Consider the following 22,357-nt stretch of genomic DNA (forward strand, 5'->3'; position numbering starts at 1 on the left):
TTAAAACTCGCTGTGGTAAATCAAGCTAATATAAAATCAATCTGTCTGATGAATCCACTAAGTGTTAAATTCAGAAGCACCTCAGCGGCTTAAGTAACAGCTATGCTTAACCAGTCTTTTGTCTCACTGTTTCTGACTGTGCCCTTTGTGCTCAGCCTTTTAATTTAATTATTGTTCATCAGCTGCAGTAATAGGAAATAATAATATTAAGGTATATGAAGCATTTTGAAGATACAGCAAGTTCCATGTTGCCCAAAAAAGTTGTGGATGCCCCATCTCTGGAGGCGCTCATGTCCAGGTTGGATGGGGCCCTGGGAGCCTGATCTGGTGGCAACCAGTCCACAACAGAGGTTTTGAACAGGATAATCTTTAAGGTCGCTCCCAATCTGAGCTTTTCCAGGATGATTCTGTGATTTTCATATAACTTGATCATTTCAAAATGCAGTGCCTATAATACAGGCAAACAAAACCAAATTATGTGATTTTTAAGCCCTTCTGATTACCAATATTTCCTATTATACTTAATAAAACTTTCAGTGAATATTTCACAACTTAGATCTTAGAAAACACCCAGGCATTTCCAAGAAATGTGTTTACTTCCCTTTCATGAGCTCAGTCATGTCACAGTGTAAACACTACACAGCCAATCAAGAACTCTTAAGAATCTGGTGTGCAGAAATAAAATGGAATCTCTGAATTTCTCAATATATAAAATTGCACCAAACAGTTTTCAAGTTTGTGCAAGAGGTCTGCTAGTTGACTAAAGTTGTGAAGATCTCCCCAGTCTTCCTCCATTTGAGCAGAAATAAAGTGGTTTTAATCCAGAGCTTTCCCTGGTCGTTGTTTCCACACAGTCTGTGAGGATTTGGAAGTATACGTTTTGTTTGGTTTTGTGAATTGGCTTTTTAGAAATTCAGTGAGTGACTTGTATCAAAATCTGCACCACTTCTGGTCTTTGAGGAGACTTTTCTTGCCATCTCTGGTTGCCTACACTGGTGTCTTAGTTCAGGACACAAGCAATGTTTGAAGGCAACCTCCTCCTGCTTATCCCCACTTCTGTGCTTTGGTTTGCAGCACAGAACAGCCTCAGAGCACACAGATGGGATTTCTTGCAGGTGAAATCAAGTTCAGGAATGCACCTAATGCCTTTCATAAGGAAAGGTAAGGAGCATTCATTCTGTGAGATTAGACTAGAGCTAGTCTGAAATTAAATACAAACACACTCCGCCTTACACAGAATAACAGAATTCTACAGCAGCACTTAACTACCATGAAGTGACAGTTGAAACCTCCATAGGAGGGGCATCCAGTCTTGAGCACCAGCTACTTCACACACTGCAGGGAGGCCAGCACAGCACAAACGCCTCATTCCTGCTCACAGCCATCCTTGCTGGGTAATCCCAGGTGGACAAACAATATTCTCTCTCTCTCAGGCCAAATTTCTAAACAGATTAAAGTGCTGTACCTTCTTGCCCTCAAGCTTCATCACAGCAGCTTTTATACTTTACGCAGTGGTGATGTCAAGGAAGTATTTTCTTTTGTTCACCGACACCCTCACCTCTCTCTTTTCCTGAGGATATCAGGAAATCATTAATATCATTAAATATCATTAAAATCCAGGCAGAAGTAAGCACAGCAGATACTCAATTTACTTGCATATTGCTGAGCTTCCATGCTTGGCAGGAACTTCTTGGAAACACCAAAAAACTGTGACAACAGACTTCCCTTAAAGTACTTTGTCTCCCATTTTTGCCATTACAGAATCAGCTACTGCCATCTTAACACCTTATCTGTGATTTCTTAGGCATAAAGAGAATAAGTTATCTGGCCATTTCCCTTACAATACTTTCAAGAAATCCAGTCTAATGTCTCTTCCTTGCAAGACTGTAATGAAAAGAAAGCAAACAACACAGTAGATAGATGTGAAAACACAATAGGACTGAAAGGAAGTGCAGATGAATAATTGAGCCTTCCCCCTGCAGCTAGAGAAGTATCCATAACCTACTTGAAGGATAGTATTTCATTGCATTGACAATATTAATCTGAATCTGTATGACACTTAGCAGTTTATGACTTTCATACAAGATCTGCATCAACATTTCTCCCTCTCATTTTTCTCTTTCTCCCCCCTATATCTTCTCAAAAATAATAACATTGGAACCTAAATTCATGCTTTTCAAAATGACAGGATTTAGAGAATATTTGCCTAGAGGACCGATGGCCTGACTAAGTAGGGTATTTGGAGTTGCTTTTTTTTAATGCTTCTAAACACTGACTTTCACTTCTGAAAATTTCACCATGTAACCTTAGAATCGTTTGAGTGGGAAGAGACCCTTAAAGACCCTCTGGTCCAACTCCCCTACTATGAACAGGGACACCTACAACTCCATCAGGTGCTCTGAGCCCCATCCAGCTTGACCTTGAATGTCTCCAAGGGTGGAGTACCTGCCACCTCTCTGAGCAGCCCATGCCAGTGCCTCTCCACCCTTTTGTAAAAAACTTCATCTTTATATCCAATCTAAATCCATCCTCTGTTCATTAGAAACCATTTCTCCTTGTCCTGCCAACAACAGATCCCACTAAAGCATCTGTCCCCTTCTTTCTGATAGTCACTCTTTAGATACTGCTCTCAGGTCTCCCTGGAGCCTTCTCCAGGCTGAAAAGCCCCAGCTCTCTCAGCCTGTCCTTGTAGGGAAGGTGCTCCATCCCTTGGATCATTTTTATGGCCCCCCTCTGGACATGCTCCAATATGTCCACATCAGGACATAGTAGTGTTAGTATGAAGGTGATAGACTGAGCTACGTGGACAACATGGACTTTGGTTCCAAAAGTCATTTTACCATAAATCCAACCTGATTTTAACTTGTTTTCTACTGCACACCCAGACCAACAAATATTACAAATAAAACTGGCATACATTTAGCTCTAGACCAGATGAGAGATTACGTCAACCAGGGTACTCTAATCAGAAAACAACTGCTGCAATATTGCATTTTTTGTCACAGACTTGGCAAAATGTTTCTTCTGGGTAACTTAAAACTTGTATTTTGAGTACCTTTAGGAATAGCAAAACAATGAGGATTACTCAGAACAAAAAAAAATTGATTTTGACTTTGAATACTCAACCAATTACATACAACTGATTTCTCACTACAGAAAAATAGGAATTCATCTCTCACTTGTATGATTAAAATGAAGCAAGTACTAGGCTATCATCTTTCACAAAAGTCTGTATTGACGTATATGTGTCAGAATAATATGAGGTTTCCCCTTTCTATATTCATAAAAATAAAATAAGATTTTATTCACCTTGAAAGGACAGAGAACTTGTTCTGCACTCTGTGTTCTCACCGTAAGTCCTGTGATAACGTGAAGTTATCACTCTCACCAGGCCTATAATTTAAGCACCTAAATAAAACACGGTACGATTGATGTGTCATGGGAAGAATTGAATTCAGACAAAAACCCATGTTTTAAGTCATTCAATACCTTTTTATCTTATTAGAAATTCTCAAAATAGAAGTGATCTTACTCAAGTACTACCTGCTATTGTAGGTTTGTATTTTCTCTGTTTGTCAATAAATCCTTATGGCAACCAATGACTTTTGACTATATACTCTATCTAAATTCTGTATAAATATATATCATATTAAATAAGACTAGCAATTTTTTATCAGACATCATAGAACTGTCACATCCAGACTTCATTAGCAGTACCATTAAAGTGGTGTGGCTGAGAAGGGCTTTTTCTGTGAAAATACTACAGAAATGGACAACAATCATTGCGCCAACAGGAGATCCGATCCCAGCCTAAAACTCTGGAGCCCTGAACACATGCAGGGAACAAGCAGCTTCCCTTAATGCCTGCAGCATGAATGCCATAAAAACGTTTCAAGATCCTGCTACTGAATTCTGGCAAAGGAGTTCAGTCTTGAATATTTCTATAATAGCTTGCACATTGCCTGGGAAAAGACAGTCACAGAAGTTACAGAAGAGAAAAAAGCTTGCTGGTTTCCAGTGGTTTAAGTTAAGTTTTAAGTTCCTTTTGTTAGTGGTGTTTTTTTGTTTTGTTTTTAAAGTGTAAACACCACTCCCAAAAAGCTATGCATTGTTTTATCATTCAATTCCAAATGAGTTATGGGGATGCTCTACGCAGCAGAAAGCTGAAAGCTGCATTACGAATCCCCCTCCAAATTACTTTACAAAATGAAACAATTGTCCAGATAACAAATTGCCAGCTTGAATATTCCTCCTTTTCCTCTAATAATAACTCAGATTACTCCTGTATGTTACAGTTACATTATAATATAACGTATATGCTATACCTGTTGCACAAGGTACTATCCATCAATAATACAAAAAATAATCCTAGATTACATAAAGCTTTACCAGTGAGCCTTCAGGGTGATTAATACGCTCTTCCAAACAGCTGTCATTTCAGTCAGTAAATAAATCATATGATTTTCACAGATAAGACTTCCTCTGTTTTCCAGCTAACTGTAGACTTGATTGAATGCAATGTGAAAAGAACAGACATCTAAAATTTTTAGCCTGCCTTTGTAAATTATAGCATACTATATAGGACACTGCTTTAATTGCTGTATAAAATCTAAAAAATTTTAGAAAAGACCAGGAGGAAATCTTTTCAGTGTGGCTGAAAGGTCGCACTTCCTAGTACAGGAAAGAAACATTGCCAAATTACAGAAATCACTTTTTAAAAAAACACATAAGATGTAGGGTACAGGGGAGCACTTTAAAAACTGTTGCTACTGAAACATTAAACTTAATGAGAAACTTAAAGATCAAAGGATAGTAATATTCAAATCACTAAGTTCTTTGTGACTTTCATCTCTGCAGTAAAGCTGCTATGAAGTAACTTATGAAGTAATTATAATGGTTTTTAGTAGCATTTTTTTTTACCCATACCCACCACCCAGTAAAAATTTTCACGGCAGCAACAGACAGGGAAAACAGACACACATTTTAATTGCAGAAGCATACAAACACACTGATGATTTTTAAACTGCAGCTTTTTATGCTAGTACACTTATTTGGCTTTCTCTTTGCTGTCAACATTTTGAAGGTAAACAATGAGGGTGAAATTTGACTGGGAATTCAAAATAACTGGGTAACAATAACAAATAGACGTCATTACAATCAGTGGATTTGACATCTCAAGAGTTAAACTAGAGACACAGCATTATGAAAAATTCAAAGCAGAAGTACTCGCAGATGAAGTACACCTGGTGAACACATTTGCCAGTGGCACACCAGATGACACCTGGAAACTTTCCAGTGCTGAGTATTTCCAAATAGACAGTGTACTACTGTACAGTCAACAAACAATTATTTCGGTACTACAGCAATTCTACTTCTGTATTAAACAAAAGATAAGAGCTACAGATCTACTAGTGTAAAAATATATCAGCAGTTTCTCCCCTTTAGAAAAGTATGGATTCTTTCGGTAATTCTGTGCCCTACCCTAAAAGACTAAAATAACATTTAACACTCAGAAGAGACCAGTGTAAACATGTCAATTAATTCAAAGAACCTCTCCCAGTAAAACCTGTATCAAAAGCTCGGTTTCCTGTTGAGTTTTTACAATATCCAGTCTTAAATTAAGAAAGGAGTTGCGATGGATACTTCCTCCCATGTCTTCCAAAGGTTACTGATTCTCACCTACATTTTATCTTGCGTTCCTACACTGAACGCATTCGATCTGAGCTCTCAGTTGACTCTCTCATTTATTTTCCAAATAAAATTATTTTGAGATCAGAAATCTTTCTTCTTTGTAAACATCTAGGGCACATGATCAAAAAACTTCTTAATCTGAAACAAGTAAAAGAAATTTATGAGAAGAGATTTAAGCATACAACACGTGCTTTCTATTCTTTAAATTATGCTTGAAAGCTCAAAATATATTTTAACAACTTTATTTAGTACTCTTTTCTTTTTTTTTTCAGTTGTGGCAAACAAAGGTAATACTGACTCCTCAACTCTGATTTTCATTCCCTGCTTTTGGATCCAAGGCAGTACTATCAGTGCTCATGTAATAATATCACACCAGGAACAGATGTTTAACTGATTATGCACCATTATAATTAACTGCTTTTCAGTGACACAATTTTGGAACAGCTTTCTGGAATGTGCAAGTGCAAACTACTTTCTTTGTTCTGGATATCTGACAGTGTTCTTGGCCATGTAAAAATGAACGTTGATCTATCGAGTCCTGCTTGCCAAGTGATCCTGGTTACTCCACAGAACTGCCCCAGGCTATAATCATTCCTCCAGACTGCCTTCTGAGGATTTTACATTTTCCATCTGGATCATGAATAAATGCACTGAACAGCATCAAACCATCAGGAGCAGGTCAGACAGAAGTCTGTTTAGATCACTGTCCTGTCTTTGATAGCAGTCAAGAGAAGATTCATAAATGTAAGAACTAAAGAAAAAAGCCCTGCAGGTAACATATGCAAGGCATGAAGAAATAATTTTAATTCTTAGAAACTCCAATCCAATTATTTGTCGCTGCCTCAGCCCTATAATATGTAAAACCTTAAAAGAAAACAATTTTTTAAAAATCTAAGTAATCTTCTCTGTTAACTTTTAATATACCATCCAGGTTTTTAGGATAAAACTCTCTCAGTTATTCATCATTCCATACCCCTACACATTTATGGCCCATTTTCTGTACCTCATCTTGTCCTGCTGTATGCTGTTTGACATGGAAGTACACAGCATCTGAGATGCAGATGCATAATTCTGCTTTTACACAGGGGGAACAAGATGTTTTCTCTTGTTACGTATGTTGACTACTGCTGAGCTGTCAGAGAACTATCTAAGTTCAGAATCAACCAGTACATAAGTTAGAAAGTGCTATGTGCCCCTTTTCACCTCCCATTCATAAATACTGACATCCATTTTGATGTTATCAGAATCTTCTTCTCAATCACAGAAAAAATGAAAGACAATAAATACTAGATAGCTAGTGAAGTTATTCACACATTCCAGACACCAATTCACATTCCCAACCCTTCCTTGCAGCCTCATTCTTTTAAGTACAAACAAACTAACATTAAAAAATTATGTGCTTAGTGATCAATACTTTTTTTTTTTTTTCTGCAGAATAATCTCTATTACCTTACAGTGCCCAAACAGTCAAAAAAAAAGTAATTTGTAGAATAAAGCAAGCAATGCCTTCCCCATAACCACATCCTCAGTCAGAGCTGGGGAACCCTTCAGTGGCAGAAAGTCCCACAGCATCCTCTGCAGCTTCAGGACAGCCTTTGACTGTGAGCAATGGACACACTTGTCTAGACAGGGAAAAATTGCTCAGCAGAGCATATCCATCTCTGATGACTGAGTAGTATCTCCTCCATGAGGTCTGTAAATTTTCAAACTATTCACACAGATCAATACAGTGAAGAAGTGATCCAAGTTCTCTTTTGCAAAAAGTGCCAATCCAGTAGATGGTGTTTATGCGTATTGCATCTCTGTGTCTAATTATTTCCCCTTTCATGGTCAATTTGGCAGAGTCTAGGCAACCTCAAGGAGGCAAATGGTTTCCTAGAAAGGCCCAGGAAGAGGACTTTCATGCAGACCAGTTTCTGGAAAGTGATTCACATAATTTACCAGTTAAAAAACAATTATAAATGAAGAAGTCATCAGTGTGGCAGGAAATCAGCAAAATTATGCAGAACACAGTAACAACTTTGTTAACAGGAGGGAGAGTAGCAGCTTGCTCTGTGACCAAGGACATGGATGAAAACAGGCTTCGTAGCCAACCTACACAAAAGAACTGATCATAGAAATCACAAATACCCCAAGTTGGAAGGAACCTTGAAGGACTATCGAGTCCCTGCGCACAAGGACAACACAGAAAGGCTATCTCAAGGAAGGTGGCATCCAAATACGCTATTTTTCTAGATCTGCTAAGAAGAATAAACCAATTTAAAATAATGTTGTCAATATTTTTACCTTTGTTTCCCCCCTCATTCCAAAAGTTCAGCCACTAAACAGGAAGCTTTCAACTTCCAGTTTCTTTTAACCATTTCTTTCCAGTCAGATTAATACGCTGTCACCAGTCAGTAACAGTCAGTAACAAAATCTACTAAGTCACTATTAGCATATTATTAATCATAAAGCTGTGATCTAAATGACCCACAGAAGAAAACTAAAAACTTAACATGAGTGAAGCAGCAACTAGCAGAAACAATATGCTGGGGTCTTTCTGCAAGTAAATTGCTACCATCAATACCAATAAAAAAGATTTTAGTTGAGATGAAAAAAACCAAGACCAATCGAACAGTGCTCTGTACCTTTTAAAATCATGTACGTACTCCAAATCCTATTTTCACAGGCATGCTGTTACTGTGCTTTAATAGTTTTACTCTCAATCATACCTTCTCTCTTTCCTTTCCACAGAACCAATAACTAAGCAAAGCACAAAATGCCCCAGTGTACAAGAAAACGCAAAGATTCACTTATTTTTAAGGAATACAGAGGGAAGAAGGAAAATCTATCAATCTGCCAAGAAAAACTAGGCCAACCAATGAAAAATCTGGCTTTAAGCTTTTGTTCATTTTTCATTAATCCAAAATGTAAAGAGCTGGAATAGAGCTTATAGGGCTTCCTTTTTTTTTTTTTCCTCTACAATACCAATGCATTTCTCCATGGGTTGAGTTAAATGCGATGACTTTCTTATAAAATAAAAAGTTTTATCACCACTCTTTTTGAAAAGTTAACCACAATGTTAATTACATAAAAGAAAGAATACTATTAATAGTACGAATTAATTTTATTTCTTGAAACTTCGTCACCTCCTTGCCTTTCAGCTTACTGATAGTGATTAATGATAAGTAAAAGGACAACCAGAAAAGCACAGAGATGGGCTCTCCACTTAAAGACTGAACATGGCCCACTTTCCTGAGTTTGATAATCATGTCAGCTCTGGCAGAAACAAATTCCAAAGAGTTTTGAACTCTTCAAACTCAGACATAAACAGAAGGAGGTCATTCATTACCAGCACGCAGTTAAGCTGCAGCACTTCTTGCCATGAGATGCTACAAATGCAGATCTGGGAAGGGTTCAGAGGAGCACTGGACTGCACAATAGAACAATCCATTTTGGTAAATTAAACACACTTGAACTACATCTCTGAGATGGGCTGGAAACTGGAAGGTCCTTATGGGAAAAGTTGCAGTGCTATACTTCTCTGTGCACCAGGCTTCTAAACACAACAGGGATAGGATATCAGGCTACATGGCCGTGGTATGGTCCAGACAGCTACTCACATATTTCTATCAAACATCCAGACTGCAGCAAAAGAAAAGCTGCAGAAATGTAAATATTTTTAGTGTTCAAGTATTATGTTTTTATAGATTTAAAAACTGAAAATTTGAGCAAAACAGCAGAGCAGCAAGAGAAAAAAAAAAAAAAAAAAAAAGATGGGAAAGCCAACTCCAGTCCTTTAGTGTACAGAACTTTGTTACCTTTATTAGCTGTTACAATTTGGAAAACATCAACAATCTGAAAAAGCTTACAGAGTAACTAGTGATATGGAAACACCGACTCAACAAATAGTTCAGTACCACCATTTTGACAGCTACTTTCAAAAAAGGGAGAAATGAAAAAGAAAAAAGAAAACAACAGCAACAACAACAAAAGCCACAACCCCTGACTTCAGAGCTATTTAATAAATGATTACTTAAGGGATTTTATTTGTTTAAAACAATCGCTCTGCCTCAGCTGAAGTAGTGATCTGGAAAGCCAGCATTAAAAAATTATTTGCTCTAATCTATTCCAAACTTGGGTTTGGCATCTAATCCCTCTTCATTACCAAATATCTTTATAACCAAATAACTGTAATAAAGATATTGAAGTAGTATCCTCAGTTGTTCAAAGGTACATACAGAAAAAAAAACCCACAACTTTAACAGCATTTAGGGTCACAGTCAATTTCCTTACTCTTATTAACAATACATGAAAAAATATGGAGGGCAGTTTCTTTTGAAATCACTGAGTTCAATTACCAAGAACTGCTGTCTTATCTATTTAAAAAAAAATTAAAAAGATGTTGTAGTTACGGAGTAAATTGATGACTATGTCAAACTGTTTTGAAGACCACTTTATGGGAAAATTTATTAATGGACTAGTTATTAAACATAGGCACGAATTAATTATTAAGAATTGTTTCAGGAAGAATAGTTAATTAGAGACAGGTTTATAATGACAATCGATAAGCATGAAGTATTCTGAAGCAATAAATTCATTTGCTCTAATTCAGAGAATTAGAATTTAGTACATTAATTCAGCACTTATGGTTATTCTTAGGTTTGTGAGTTTATATTGTTGACTCTTTACACTGTTATATATAACAAGTAATTTTGAAAAAGTTGAGAGAATTATGAATTTTCAACAATAAATGACATTTCTCTGTGGGCTTTTTCCACATTTCAAGTGTGAGGAATTTCAGTATTCATCGTTTCATTGAGGAAATAAAGACAAAGAGAAGTGTGTGAAAAATTACCATCCCTTTTTAGCAGATCTCTTTTTTTTTTTTTTTTTTTTTTCTTTTTAAGCTAAAGGCATTGCCTCTATAATATTTGCTACAGCTTCATGAGGAAACAATATGCCAGGTAAGTCTTTATTTTACGTAGACAGCAACTGGCATTCATTTAGTACACATTAAATCTACTAATAAATAAAACAATAAATAAATAAAGTACCAATAAATAAAACAAACACCAAGTATCTATGACTGACATAACTTCGTTTTCTGATGTTTAAATCTCTACAGCTGCCCGCCTCCACTCTTCTTCAGGTATACAAAAATAGGTCCTAAAATCCTGAAAATTTAATGTGACCCTATAAGCATCTGTTGCTGAAGAAATGAAAGGAAAACAAATGAAATACCGATCAAGAGAAAAATAAATAAATAATATTAAAATTACCCTTACAGATGGCTTCCCAATAGAAAAGTGGACTGACTTTCTCACTCAAAATTTCTCACCATTACAGGAAAAAAAGTAGAATCATAGAATCATTTGAGTTGGAAGGGACTCTGAAAGACCACCTAACCCACATCCCCTGCAAGGAACAGGGACACCTATAGCTCCATCAGGTACTCAGATTCCCATCAAACTGACCTTGGGTGCCTCCAAGGAGGGGGCATCCACCACCACTCTGGGCAACCTGCTCTGGTGCCTCATCATCCTTATTGTAAAAAATGTTTTTCTTATAGGCTGATTAACTTTCTGAGAGCTTATTATTATCAAATGCAGAGAAAAAAACTGCAGAAATTCTTCTTACATGCACCAATAGTTTAACAGCTACATGAATACATGGTATTGTAACTCCCACAGATTGACTCCATTTTCTGAACACCATGTAATCCAAATTTGGTTAAACAATCACAGTACTGTACTTCAAAGAGGTACCTGAAGCATAATATGACAAAATCCTGTCCTTCCCTACTTACATATATCTACCTTGCTACAGATGAGATACTTAATCAGGGCCTCCTGCAATAAATAAATGTTATGATGACAAGTTGGTACATCCAATCCACAAAATGAGTGTCTAACAAAAAATAAGTCTTGAATGATGACATTTATTACAGATAGAATGTCATGTATTGTTTTATTGCCATGAAAACATGTTGTTTTTTTTTTTTTTAAAGACTTATTTAATAGAGCAGTGTCAGTCACAGACCTGGACAAAGAGTGAAGTTTGTAGGAATGACCGCACATTTCTGAGCAGTGAAAGCTCACATATTTTGACTGTGCACCTTTCCTGCATCCCACCCTTAGTGTGGATGGGAAATCATGGCTTTTGCAAAATGAGTATGGATTTGTCAACTGCTACAGCCATTGCCGAGAACAGTTCATTAACATGTTCTAATTTAAGATGTAGCTATATGATAAACTTCACATGTGAATAATGCTAGCTATATCGCAGGAGAAAGGAATGCAGTCCCATAAGTTTAGATTTGCCTACATATTGAAAAGTTTAGTTTTCTGGCTCAAGAACTGCAACAAGAATAACAGCACATGTCAAGATTTCATCTTATATCACTATAATTACTTGTGTTATACACATTTCACAGTTTTCGAAGGATGGTTGCAATACTGTTTGAACGCTGTCACAAAGGGTAGAGAAAGCTAGGAATTAGACTTCTCTTCCCTTCTAAGCAATATACAATTCTAGGGTTGTGAAGCAAATCTGACCATCATGACATTTCCCTCCAACTATCAGCAACATGGGCTGCAGTTCAATATAAAAACACTGCTTGACACAACCACATTCAGACTTCTCTATGCTGCTGGCTGCAGTTCTAATGATAAACTCCTTTGTTTTGTTCTGCCTCCTTACATTTTTCTTCTTTGAAAGTTGTGTAATAGGATCAACTCCATCTGCCTGGCCCCAATTCCAGGCAGTGCTGAACTCCAGGGCTTATGTCAGATCTCTCTGAGGACCCATATCCTCACTTATTTCAGTTCCAATCAGTAAGTTCAGAAGAAATGGATAAAGTGAGTCAAGGACCAAAGGTAATGAGGGAAGATGTAATGGACGGTTTTAGAAAGATCTGGAAAGTCATGAAAGACCAGAGAAGAGGTGGAGAGTGTGAGCTAGAAACAGCAGCACACACCAGTGAAAGTGCAAAAGCTAATGAAGAAATGAGCGCACAAGGGAAAGCGAGAATGGAGCATAAAGAACACCAAGAGGAGACAAGTGTAGTTCAGTTTTGTTTTTAATTTTCTCATGCATTTATAGCAAAGGGTAGTGTATATTACAGATCAGCACTGAATAAAAAGGTGCAGGTAACAGAAAAAATTGCAGTAAATACCAATGAAAGAGTAATAATAGAAGTAAAGTGCAGAGAATTATGAGGCTCTGAGACTAATGGGAGATGGCTCCATGCTTACAGAATGTCCCATGGAAGACAAAGAGAATTAACCAGGACACAGTAGCATGCAAATCCACATTACTTAGGAGCGCTTGTCAGTTTGATTCCTCAGTATTGGCAATGAGTATCTTCCTCAGTGCCAATAAGTTTCTTGTTGCACCAGGTTGTCAGCACACTCCCTTCAGGTAACCTTTCCTAACATTTCAGTATACTTCCTTTGAAGTTTCTATAAAACTGTATTGATAAAATTCTAAACACACAGGTTATGCTTTTCTCCCTTCCCTCTGCTCTCACAGAAGTTGATACCATGCATGATAAAGTGCAGATATCCAAGCAACTGTTGCCTGGGAAATTACACTATATTGAAATGTGAATTGTTAGATTTTTTTTCCTTAAATCTATGCTTTTCTTCAAATTTTCCAGGCCTGATTTTGTTACTGCTAACGTTACTTTTCATCTGTGATTTTGTTTGTTCTTTTCTCAAGTTATATAAAAGTATAGATTTGAAAGGTAAAGGTTTATCTATAAAATGTGCACTAATACCTTTTTCTGGGGTAATCTACATCATAACATAAAAATGAGTTTTATGAAGAGACGCCATCTTGATTGTTATTAGAAGGAAGAAATCACAGTATTTCTGCAATAAACTAGGAAAATCATAACTGTTACTAATATGGAGGGCTTAACTAATCAACTATGATACCTTACTAACACAGAAAATCCTTTAAACTTCACTGTGTGTTATACAAATACTCCAGTATACACACTGAACTTGCATGCCAGTGCCTTTCTACCTCTGTAAGATTTTATTACCAACCGTTTCAAAAGACAGCCACTTACCAAAGGAAAGCTTAAAACACAAGCTTAAAAGAATTTGCTCACTTATGCATAGCTATCAGCAAATCTCAATTCTGTATGATCTGGAAATAACTCTCAGGTTTTTGTGAAGATTAATAGGTCTGTAAGTGTAATACCCATAAACCACTGGGTGTTTACTTCATTGGCAGAACAGTTTATACATTTGACATACTGCTGTTCGGATAAGATTATATCTGACTAAGAACAGAAAAGAAACTGTCAACAAGGCTGTAAGACTATAACAGAAAATGCAAAAGCAGTTTTCATATGACTAAATGTACCTTCAGAGTACTCCCAAATCAGTCCCAGGCATGAAAACACAGTTGGAAATGATTTTAAGAGAAGGGTGAAGAATGGCATGCTGCCACAAAAATAAGAACTGAGCCTGAACTTTCTCTGTATTACGTAATTTCCAAAGTAAATGGAAAAAATATTAGTATTATAAACAACACAGTGCTTTTAGCCGATTTAGACTTGGGAAGTCCAGAACCAGACAGCAACTGACCAGAGTTAATCAGAGCCAATTAATGCAGCACACACCCAACCTTTTCATTCTCCTGCATGCTTTTGAACCTGTAATGTTTTTTCATAACCTATTTAGAAGACAGAAAAGGAGGAAGCTTAGAAATCTATTTTCTTCAAACTCAAAAAAAAAAAAAAAAAGCACAATTATAGATTTTTGATAGATAGTAATAAAACAGTGAAATTCAATTCAAGCTGGCACAAAATTCTGACTCTCATGCCCATGAAGGAAGTGTGTTTCTTTTTTTTCTGTGTGTGTGTGTGTATATATGCATATATATAAACACATATGCATATTCACACGTTTCCTACAGGACATTAGAACCCAATCTCTGCCTCAGTAAAGACAGACTGCCCTTGAACTTAAAGATTTATGCCAGCTCTGTACTGCAAAAGCAGGAGTAAAGACAGAAGTGAGGAACCTAGGGGTGGATTATATGGAGCGTGGCTGAATACAACAGCTGCAAAATACATTCTGACAGAGGGCCCCAAGTAGGGCACACTTTGCACAAGCAAGCAGTGTTCCTTGGCTACTTCTGCCCAGTACTGGCAGTACTTCTGGGTCTGTATGGATAGCAAAGGAACAAATGGGCTTCTAGAGTCACAAGTGTTAGCAAGACCAAGACAGTACAGCATCAGTTACGTGTGTCATTTGGAACCTCTGAATGACACAGAAAAAAAGATAACATATAGGAATACTAAACTTTGTGTGCTTCATGTTAGTAAGACTTTTCAGCCCCTTCCCTAATGACTGTTAGAACTGTTACTGGACAGTTATTTCCCCTTCTTCACCTCTCTCCCCACCATGCTATTCCCCCCTCATCAACTCACCTCTCCTCATGCTGCTACAGGGTTTTGAGAAGGGCTTAAGAAAAGAAAAACGTATCTTGAGGAAATATTTCATTTTTTCTTCTTAAACTAAAGCTACGAGGGGAGAAAGAGAGGGAGAAAGAGAGGGAGAAAGAGAGGGAGAAAGAGAGGGAGAAAGAGAGGGAGAAAGAGAGGGAGAAAGAGAGGGAGAAAGAGAGGGAGAAAGAGAGGGAGAAAGAGAGGGAGAAAGAGAGGGAGAAAGAGAGGGAGAAAGAGAGGGAGAAAGAGAGGGAGAAAGAGAGGGAGAAAGAGAGGGAGAAAGAGAGGGAGAAGAGAGGGAGAAAGAGAGGGAGAGAGAGGGAGAAAGAGAGGGAGAAAGAGAGGGAGGAGAGGGAGAAAGAGAGGGAGGAGAGGGAGAGAGAGGGAGGAGAGGGAGAAGAGAGGGAGGAGAGGGAGGGAGGGAGAAAGAGAGGGAGGGAGGGAGGGAGGGAGGGAGGGAGGGAGGGAGGGAGGGAGGGAGGGAGGGAGGGAGGGAGGGAGGGAGGGAGGGAGGGAGGGAGGGAGGGAGGGAGGGAGGGAGGGAGGGAGGGAGGGAGGGAGGGAGAAAGAGAGGGAGAAAGAGAGGGAGAAAGAGAGGGAGAAAGAGAGGGAGAAAGAGAGGGAGAAAGAGAGGGAGAAAGAGAGGGAGAAAGAGAGGGAGAAAGAGAGGGAGAAAGAGAGGGAGAAAGAGAGGGAGAAAGAGAGGGAGAAAGAGAGGGAGAAAGAGAGGGAGAAAGAGAGGGAGAAAGAGAGGGAGAAAGAGAGGGAGAAAGAGAGGGAGAAAGAGAGGGAGAAAAAAGAAAAGAAGCACTACATTACTAAGTCTGCCCACTTTAAGGTCTGAGAGTACCTAGGTCCCAAGGGGCAGCAACTCACACAGCTTCCAATAATGGGAAATTCCACATCCATAAATCTCTCTCTCCCAGGCCATCACATCAGATGAGAGTATCTGCACTTCAAAAGCAAGATGCTGTTGCACATACCTTCTAATCATTAAAACTAAATGGATTTTATGAATATGAGGGTAACCGACAAAAAAAAAAAAGAAAGAAAAGAAAGGCGGTAACTCGTTAAATCTCTCCCTGCTTCAGGCAAACGTGGTCAGTAGCTAACCAAATTATACCATATCATAAAACCCCAACTTCATTTAGGACTTCTCAATAGCTATCAGATATACACTTAATACACACATACACTGCTATCCTCCTGTCTATCTCAGCAGTTTATTTATATCTCCGGAATGAAACTAAGTGTAAGATACTGCAAATTTCCCAGTGTGCAGCAAAAAAAAGAACTGTGTTTCTAGATTAAATTACCAAATTAACAAACGAAAGTAATACCAGCAAATAACTTTATCTGTTTCCAAAAATTCTCACCGCTTTCCTTCTCACAGTTTTCCAGAGAGAAAGTTACCTTGAGAACTCAAAGCACCAGAAAGATATGTGGCATTTTTTTCAATTTATGATATTTATGATCTAATCAAAAGGGAAAGAACTTCAGCCTTTATGGAATTTTGAACATCATTTATAAATAAAGCTCTGTTTGCCTAAGCAGAACCTTTTTGCCCTCCTCTCTTGTTACAATTTCCACTGCTCATGGATTGGCTTCACTAACAGTAAGTCGTAATTTGGAAGTGGTCAGAGTCCTTCACGGTACTGACACACAGACAAGAGAATTCAAACCCAGACATCCTCTCATCAGAAATAACATGAAGAAAAATTAATATTTTCAGTTATGGTATTCTTCTCTTCAGTTATGGTATTTTGTGGCCACTCCAGTTGAGCCATCAAGGAAATTTAGACTAATATCTAAAGACTTTTCTTCTCTACTGTTTTTCTTTTATCTTAGTTTTGCTTTTCCCAAGCATTCCTCTCAGACCTTCCATGTCTTCTGCATCAATTTACTTTATGATAGGAATTTATTTCACAAGAAACTGACTTTGTTTTCTAAGAGCTTTTGGAGAAAGCATGTATAAATATGTATACATCCATCAATAATGGAGCAGGAAACCTGGTTTTTATACTTTTTTTTTTTTTTCCTGGCACTTTGAGTGAACACAGGAAGTTAACTAAGGTGAAAAAGTCTGTGAAAACCTTTACAATGAGAACTACCCTACATTCTTTAAGAATCCAGTTTTTTGGAAACCAGCAAGAATACGCGAGACCTTATACCACTAAAGAAAAAAAAATCAAGTTTTAAGATGGGGAGATAAAACTAATGAATAATATTTTTTGTTCATTCTTCCCTCAATTCTTGCTTTGTTTGCTTTGGCTAGCTTAAAATCTAAGCTCTTAGGGACAAAAAAAAACATTTTTTAGATATATTTTTACAGTAAGATGCTTACATTAACTAAATCGTATTTATGTATCCTAAGCTGAAGTAAGATAGAAGTGTAAAACTCAGGACTGGACATGGAAAATATACAGTAATATAATAAGTTAGAATAAATAGCAATAGACATGACATAAACGAATGTGACATAAAAGTAATTTGGGGGCAGAAAAGCAGGGTGAATGTTGCTTTCAGAAGGCTTGCTAATGTTTGGAAAGCACTCTGAGGATGGAAATATGCCTGCTGTACGGACTGTGCCTATGGGTGTCCACTGGAGTCACGTAGCCCCATTCTGAAACTGAGAATCTGAGGAGTTTGAGACAACCTCACAATCAAAAATAAACATACAGACATAAGCGTGAAGAGTCATATAGAAGAGTTGCTATGACCATACGCTACCCTAATTTTTTTCATGTCTACAATGACATTTAAAACAACAGACGTACCCAGGCATATCTCTGGGCAAAATTTGTAAAAATAACACCCTCCTAAACATGTTAGACTTCCTTTGGAACTGGGAAAGAGGGAAAATAAAGTGATGACGCCATGAGAAACTGATGACCTTTATAACTTCAAAATATATACTACTTAGCTATATCAAGAGCTGTAATGAACTGGGAACTTCTAAGAACTATAAGGTTAAACTCCTTGGCACTATTTGATAGGAAAATAAAGGAAGAAAGTACAGCTAGTAAGTAACTTACAGATATAGCATTCTATGCATGTGGAATAATGCAGAACAAAACCTAACTGCTAATCTCTGGAATTTCAAATTGTAGGACTCCTGCACTGCAAACAAAGTGGCAAACTTGGTCTTACCATCTTATTCTGCAGAGCCTCAGCTTCAGCAACTCAATCAAAAATTTAAACCTAACATTTTCATTAGTGCAGAAGAGGAAAAAAATGCAGTCATTCTTTTTCTCTAGTGCTACACTTTACAACCCAATCACACAATTAAAAATAGTAATTTCTAAAGTACTGGTTCATTGTAAGAATTCCCACATATTCGGCCATAAAGTTGTGACTGAGAAAACTATTACTGTGGGGGATACGATCCTTTCTTGTTGGGTCTACACCCACTGAAAGGAATCTGGGGAGCTCCCATAATTTTGTGAGGCCACAGCAGAATTCGCCATGGAAATTAAGAAAAGAAAGTCCTTTCTTCTGCCCTCTCACTGATATACAAGGCACAGAAATACCTCTTGCAAATCGATATAGTTTGGAATTTCTTTTAACAAAATACACATAAATACTTTGTGAAGATACAGCTGTTTTTTTCCTTTCATTCCAGATCAAGTACTTGAATCCCATTCCCAGAGAAGTAAAATACTAAAGAAGGCCAGTAAAACAGAGAGCACAGAACAAGCCTCTTTGTGTTGTTATGTTTTTTTGTTTTGTTTTTAAACATAAATTAAAGGGGTAGGAATAGTTCCTGTATCAGCTTATATTTTGACTTTATTTCTAGTGTTGTGCTGTAGCATTGGGAGCACTCAGGCAGCACTGAATGGCTCTAGTATTCATCTGATTCATCTGATTTCCAAGAAACTACATGTACTTCCCCACTAGAAATAATTGGTCCCAACTGGTCAAGAATATGCGTTTCTCCAGTGACTTCATGCTAGTTTATTTTGACTTATCAAGCCACTGTGTACAAAATTCCAGAAGTACTTTCAGCAGTGCTACTTTTGGTGCATACATGCCATAAAGTGCCAGAATCACTGAGCTTGGCTGAGGTCCGTGGTCAGCTGGGTGAAAAAAATCATTACAATGACAAGTCATAACTTCTTAAATTTGCTGGCAAGCAACGTTACCAAGCATGTAAATGAAAACTTAAAGAACTACAACTTCATCTCTTAATGACTGAAGAGATGCAACAGAGTTAACTCCTATGACATCTTTGCAGAGCAGTTAAGTTTGGCTTTAACTTTCCCTTCCAAAAGAAACAGTGCTAGAGAAGCAGCATCCCTATATGATATATATGAAGATGATTTAATCTGCCAAAAAAATTACTATTCATTACACTTTTTCTTAAAAGGGTCGCTGTAAAATAAAGCATTCCTTTATTCACCTCTATATTTCTTAATTTTTAAAGCAATCCAAAAGGTTATGCTCCATATGTTAAAGTTCTCTTTCTCTCTGTGGGCCCATAAAACTGAATGGAAATAGGCAGTGTCTACTGCTGTATTCTCTTTTGCCTAAGTCTTCCATGCAGCTACAAAAACAAATCTAAGAGCGGTGCTGTTTGAGCTTTTTATCATTATTTTCTGCAGCTGGCCAAATCTCACAAGTGTAATTCCATTCATCAAAAACAGCTTCTCCTGGAAAATCTTTGACACATTCAATCAAGTTGTCATCTGTATGTTCCAACTACTGAAAATTATTGCATCTCTAACTCAGATTCTAACTTTTTCCTTTTTATCTTCAAGACTCAGCTTTAAATTTGTTTTTGAGGAAGAAAAAAACTGAGGCAGTAAGAGAAAGGCCATACATTTAGGTGACACAATGTATTGCGTACTTCTCTGAGTCAAACCCAACAAATAAAACCAAGGGCGTCTGTGTTTTGTCCCAGCTAAGTACAGCTAACCAGCTATCAGGTCACAGTTTTCTGTAAGTGAGTTTTAAAAAAAATAACCTTCCTAACAAGTCTGAACGAGTGTCACCTGGAATGTGCTTATTCAGGATGAGAGCAACATGTTTGCTTTTGGTACCCTGATGCACAGATGCAAGTGAGCAAATCCTCCCACCTACCACTTCACACGCACCACCTCCTCCATCCATCTTTTCTCACTTCTGTTTCCAATTCAGTTTCTTTTCATTGCAATGAATATATATTTCTGCTGATCCTTTGGTCAGCTGGATTCATCTACCGGTATTTAGTCAAAGGAAAAGCTTCTTTAAAAAATAAAATAAAACCCAAATACAACTCTGTAAATCAATGCTTAGGAACAAAAGCCTTTGTAGATAAACTGAGTGTAAAAGTTTCTGCAGATCTTTAAACAATGAGAAAAAAAGTTTGTGTCAACATTTTATACCCTTTTGAGAGTATGCACTATAAAGCCAGTTATATAAGCTACAAAAATAGGAGTGAATTTACCACCTAGGTCAAAACTTACATTGGTCTCATAAAACGATTCTGAAGAAGTCTATTAAATTTAGCTGGGAGTGTAGTTATTACATCTTATACATTAACAAGCAAAGCCCTCCCGGATGAGCAATCAGCACACAGCTAATCAGCACCAAGTCACTCAGCAGTCAGAGCTGGAGCTGAACTGAAGCATACGCAGCACATCTGCACATTTACAGCACGGGCTCCCCAGCTGTTATAAATTACTATCTTTACCAGTTGTCTCCTAAAAGTGTTGACTTAAAGAAAACGCAGTGAACAATGGAGATGTTCACAGCAGGAATTGTCAACAGAAATAAATTCAACAGTAAAAGAGCTGTTGAAAATGTGCACCATCTAAAGGGTGAGTGTCACAGATCTGTTACTGCTTGGGTCCTTTATAGGGACATTACTTTCACCTACACTTGGCAATACAGTTACAAGTTCTACCAGCACGCAAACAGCACACTGCATTTATTCAAGTCTGTGCAACAGGCAACAAAATAGCATCATCTATTTCCAAGCGACTTGAAATAATAAATAAATAAGCAAAGCACCGAACTGTGAGTCATTCCGAGTTACAACTCGGAACAGTATCAGAGAGTCGGTGGTTTCAATTGGATTGGTTGTACACAAACCATTGCTAAGAGAGGAGATGTCAAGTCCTAAACTTTATTTAGAGAAGACAAGAGAGGAGGGGAAAGCTGCTTCATCTCACAGCATACAGTTCGCCAGCATCGTTCATTCAATGCTGGGACACTTTCAGTCCACTCTGTCACCAACATAAAGGTGTACCGGCAAGCTCTATCGGTGTTGCCAGCACTGACGTTTCCCAACCCAGCGCACACAGCAGCACGCAACTGACAGCAGGGGAAGCCCAGCTTTCCCAGCTCGACCATAACGCCAAAAAGAGTTTCCAAACAGAAAAGAGAAAAAAATATATATATATAGGCAAACTCACACGTACTTTTTAACAGCCTGGCAGGGCTCGGAGCCGCTTCTGCCGGCCCTGCGGTAGCGGTACTGCCGCGCCCAGGGGTCCCTCCGCGCCCCGCATCCCTCCCGCCGCCCGCCGCCAGGTGCGCCGCCCGCGGGCCGTACTCACAGGGACACGGTGCGGTTGGGCAGCACGGCGGGCTGCAAAGTTTCCACCAAGTCGCCTCCGCTGCAGACCACTTTGATGCGCAGAGCCGGGCGGCCGGGCCCCTTGGCTCGCTCGGCGGCGCAAAGGCAACGGTCCACGATGAGGTCGGGGCAATTCCTGCTGCCCCCGCACAGCCCCAGCACGGCGGCCACCAGGCAGAGGCGGCGGCACAGCCCACGCATGCTGAGCCAGCGAGCGAGCCCCGGCCGCCGCGCCGCGCATGGCACGCGCCGATCCGCGCCGCTCCGCGGGCAGCGCGCTCCCCTCCACGCCTCCCGCGCCCACCCCGCCCCGCCCCGCCGCGCCTCTCGCTGCGGCCGGCTCCGCTCCGAGGGACCCCCCCCCCCCTCCTTCCTCCTCCTGCGAGGAGCCGCCGCTCTTTTCCTGCCGCAGCCCGTGCAGCCGCGGCGCTGGGCGGACCCTTCTCCCGCCACCGCGTCCGCCCGCAGAGATGGGGTGGATGCTGCACCCGGGCAGCCAGGAGTTGGGAAAGCGGTGAAAAATGCCGTGGGTTGGGACCCTGGTGGGGGAAATCCTCAGCTGTCCTATTGGCTCCTAAGCAAAACAGCGCGCACACACCTAAGTGGGAAAGCTTGCTTTCCCATCACCAATACTTACAGGCAAAGGTCAGCACAGACCAAGA

The 22,357-nt window shown here is 38.9% G+C and overlaps 1 protein-coding gene across 1 annotated transcript in view; it reads right to left on the reverse strand.

Annotated features, from left to right (window-relative positions):
• Window positions 1–21,979, reverse strand: part of LOC116231794 (adhesion G protein-coupled receptor A3-like) — a 254,504-nt gene extending 232,525 nt beyond the window's left edge. The window contains exon 1 of the mRNA XM_090145294.1: window positions 21,676–21,979. Coding sequence (XP_090001420.1) covers window positions 21,676–21,896 — 221 coding nt within the window. The 5' untranslated portion in view covers window positions 21,897–21,979. The remainder of the gene's footprint in view (window positions 1–21,675) is intronic.
• Window positions 21,980–22,357: the final 378 nt, after the last annotated feature.

Source organism: Phasianus colchicus, chromosome 8 (genome assembly GCF_987193195.1).
Source record: "Phasianus colchicus chromosome 8, bPhaCol1.hap1.1, whole genome shotgun sequence".
NCBI classification, from domain to species: domain Eukaryota; kingdom Metazoa; phylum Chordata; class Aves; order Galliformes; family Phasianidae; genus Phasianus; species Phasianus colchicus.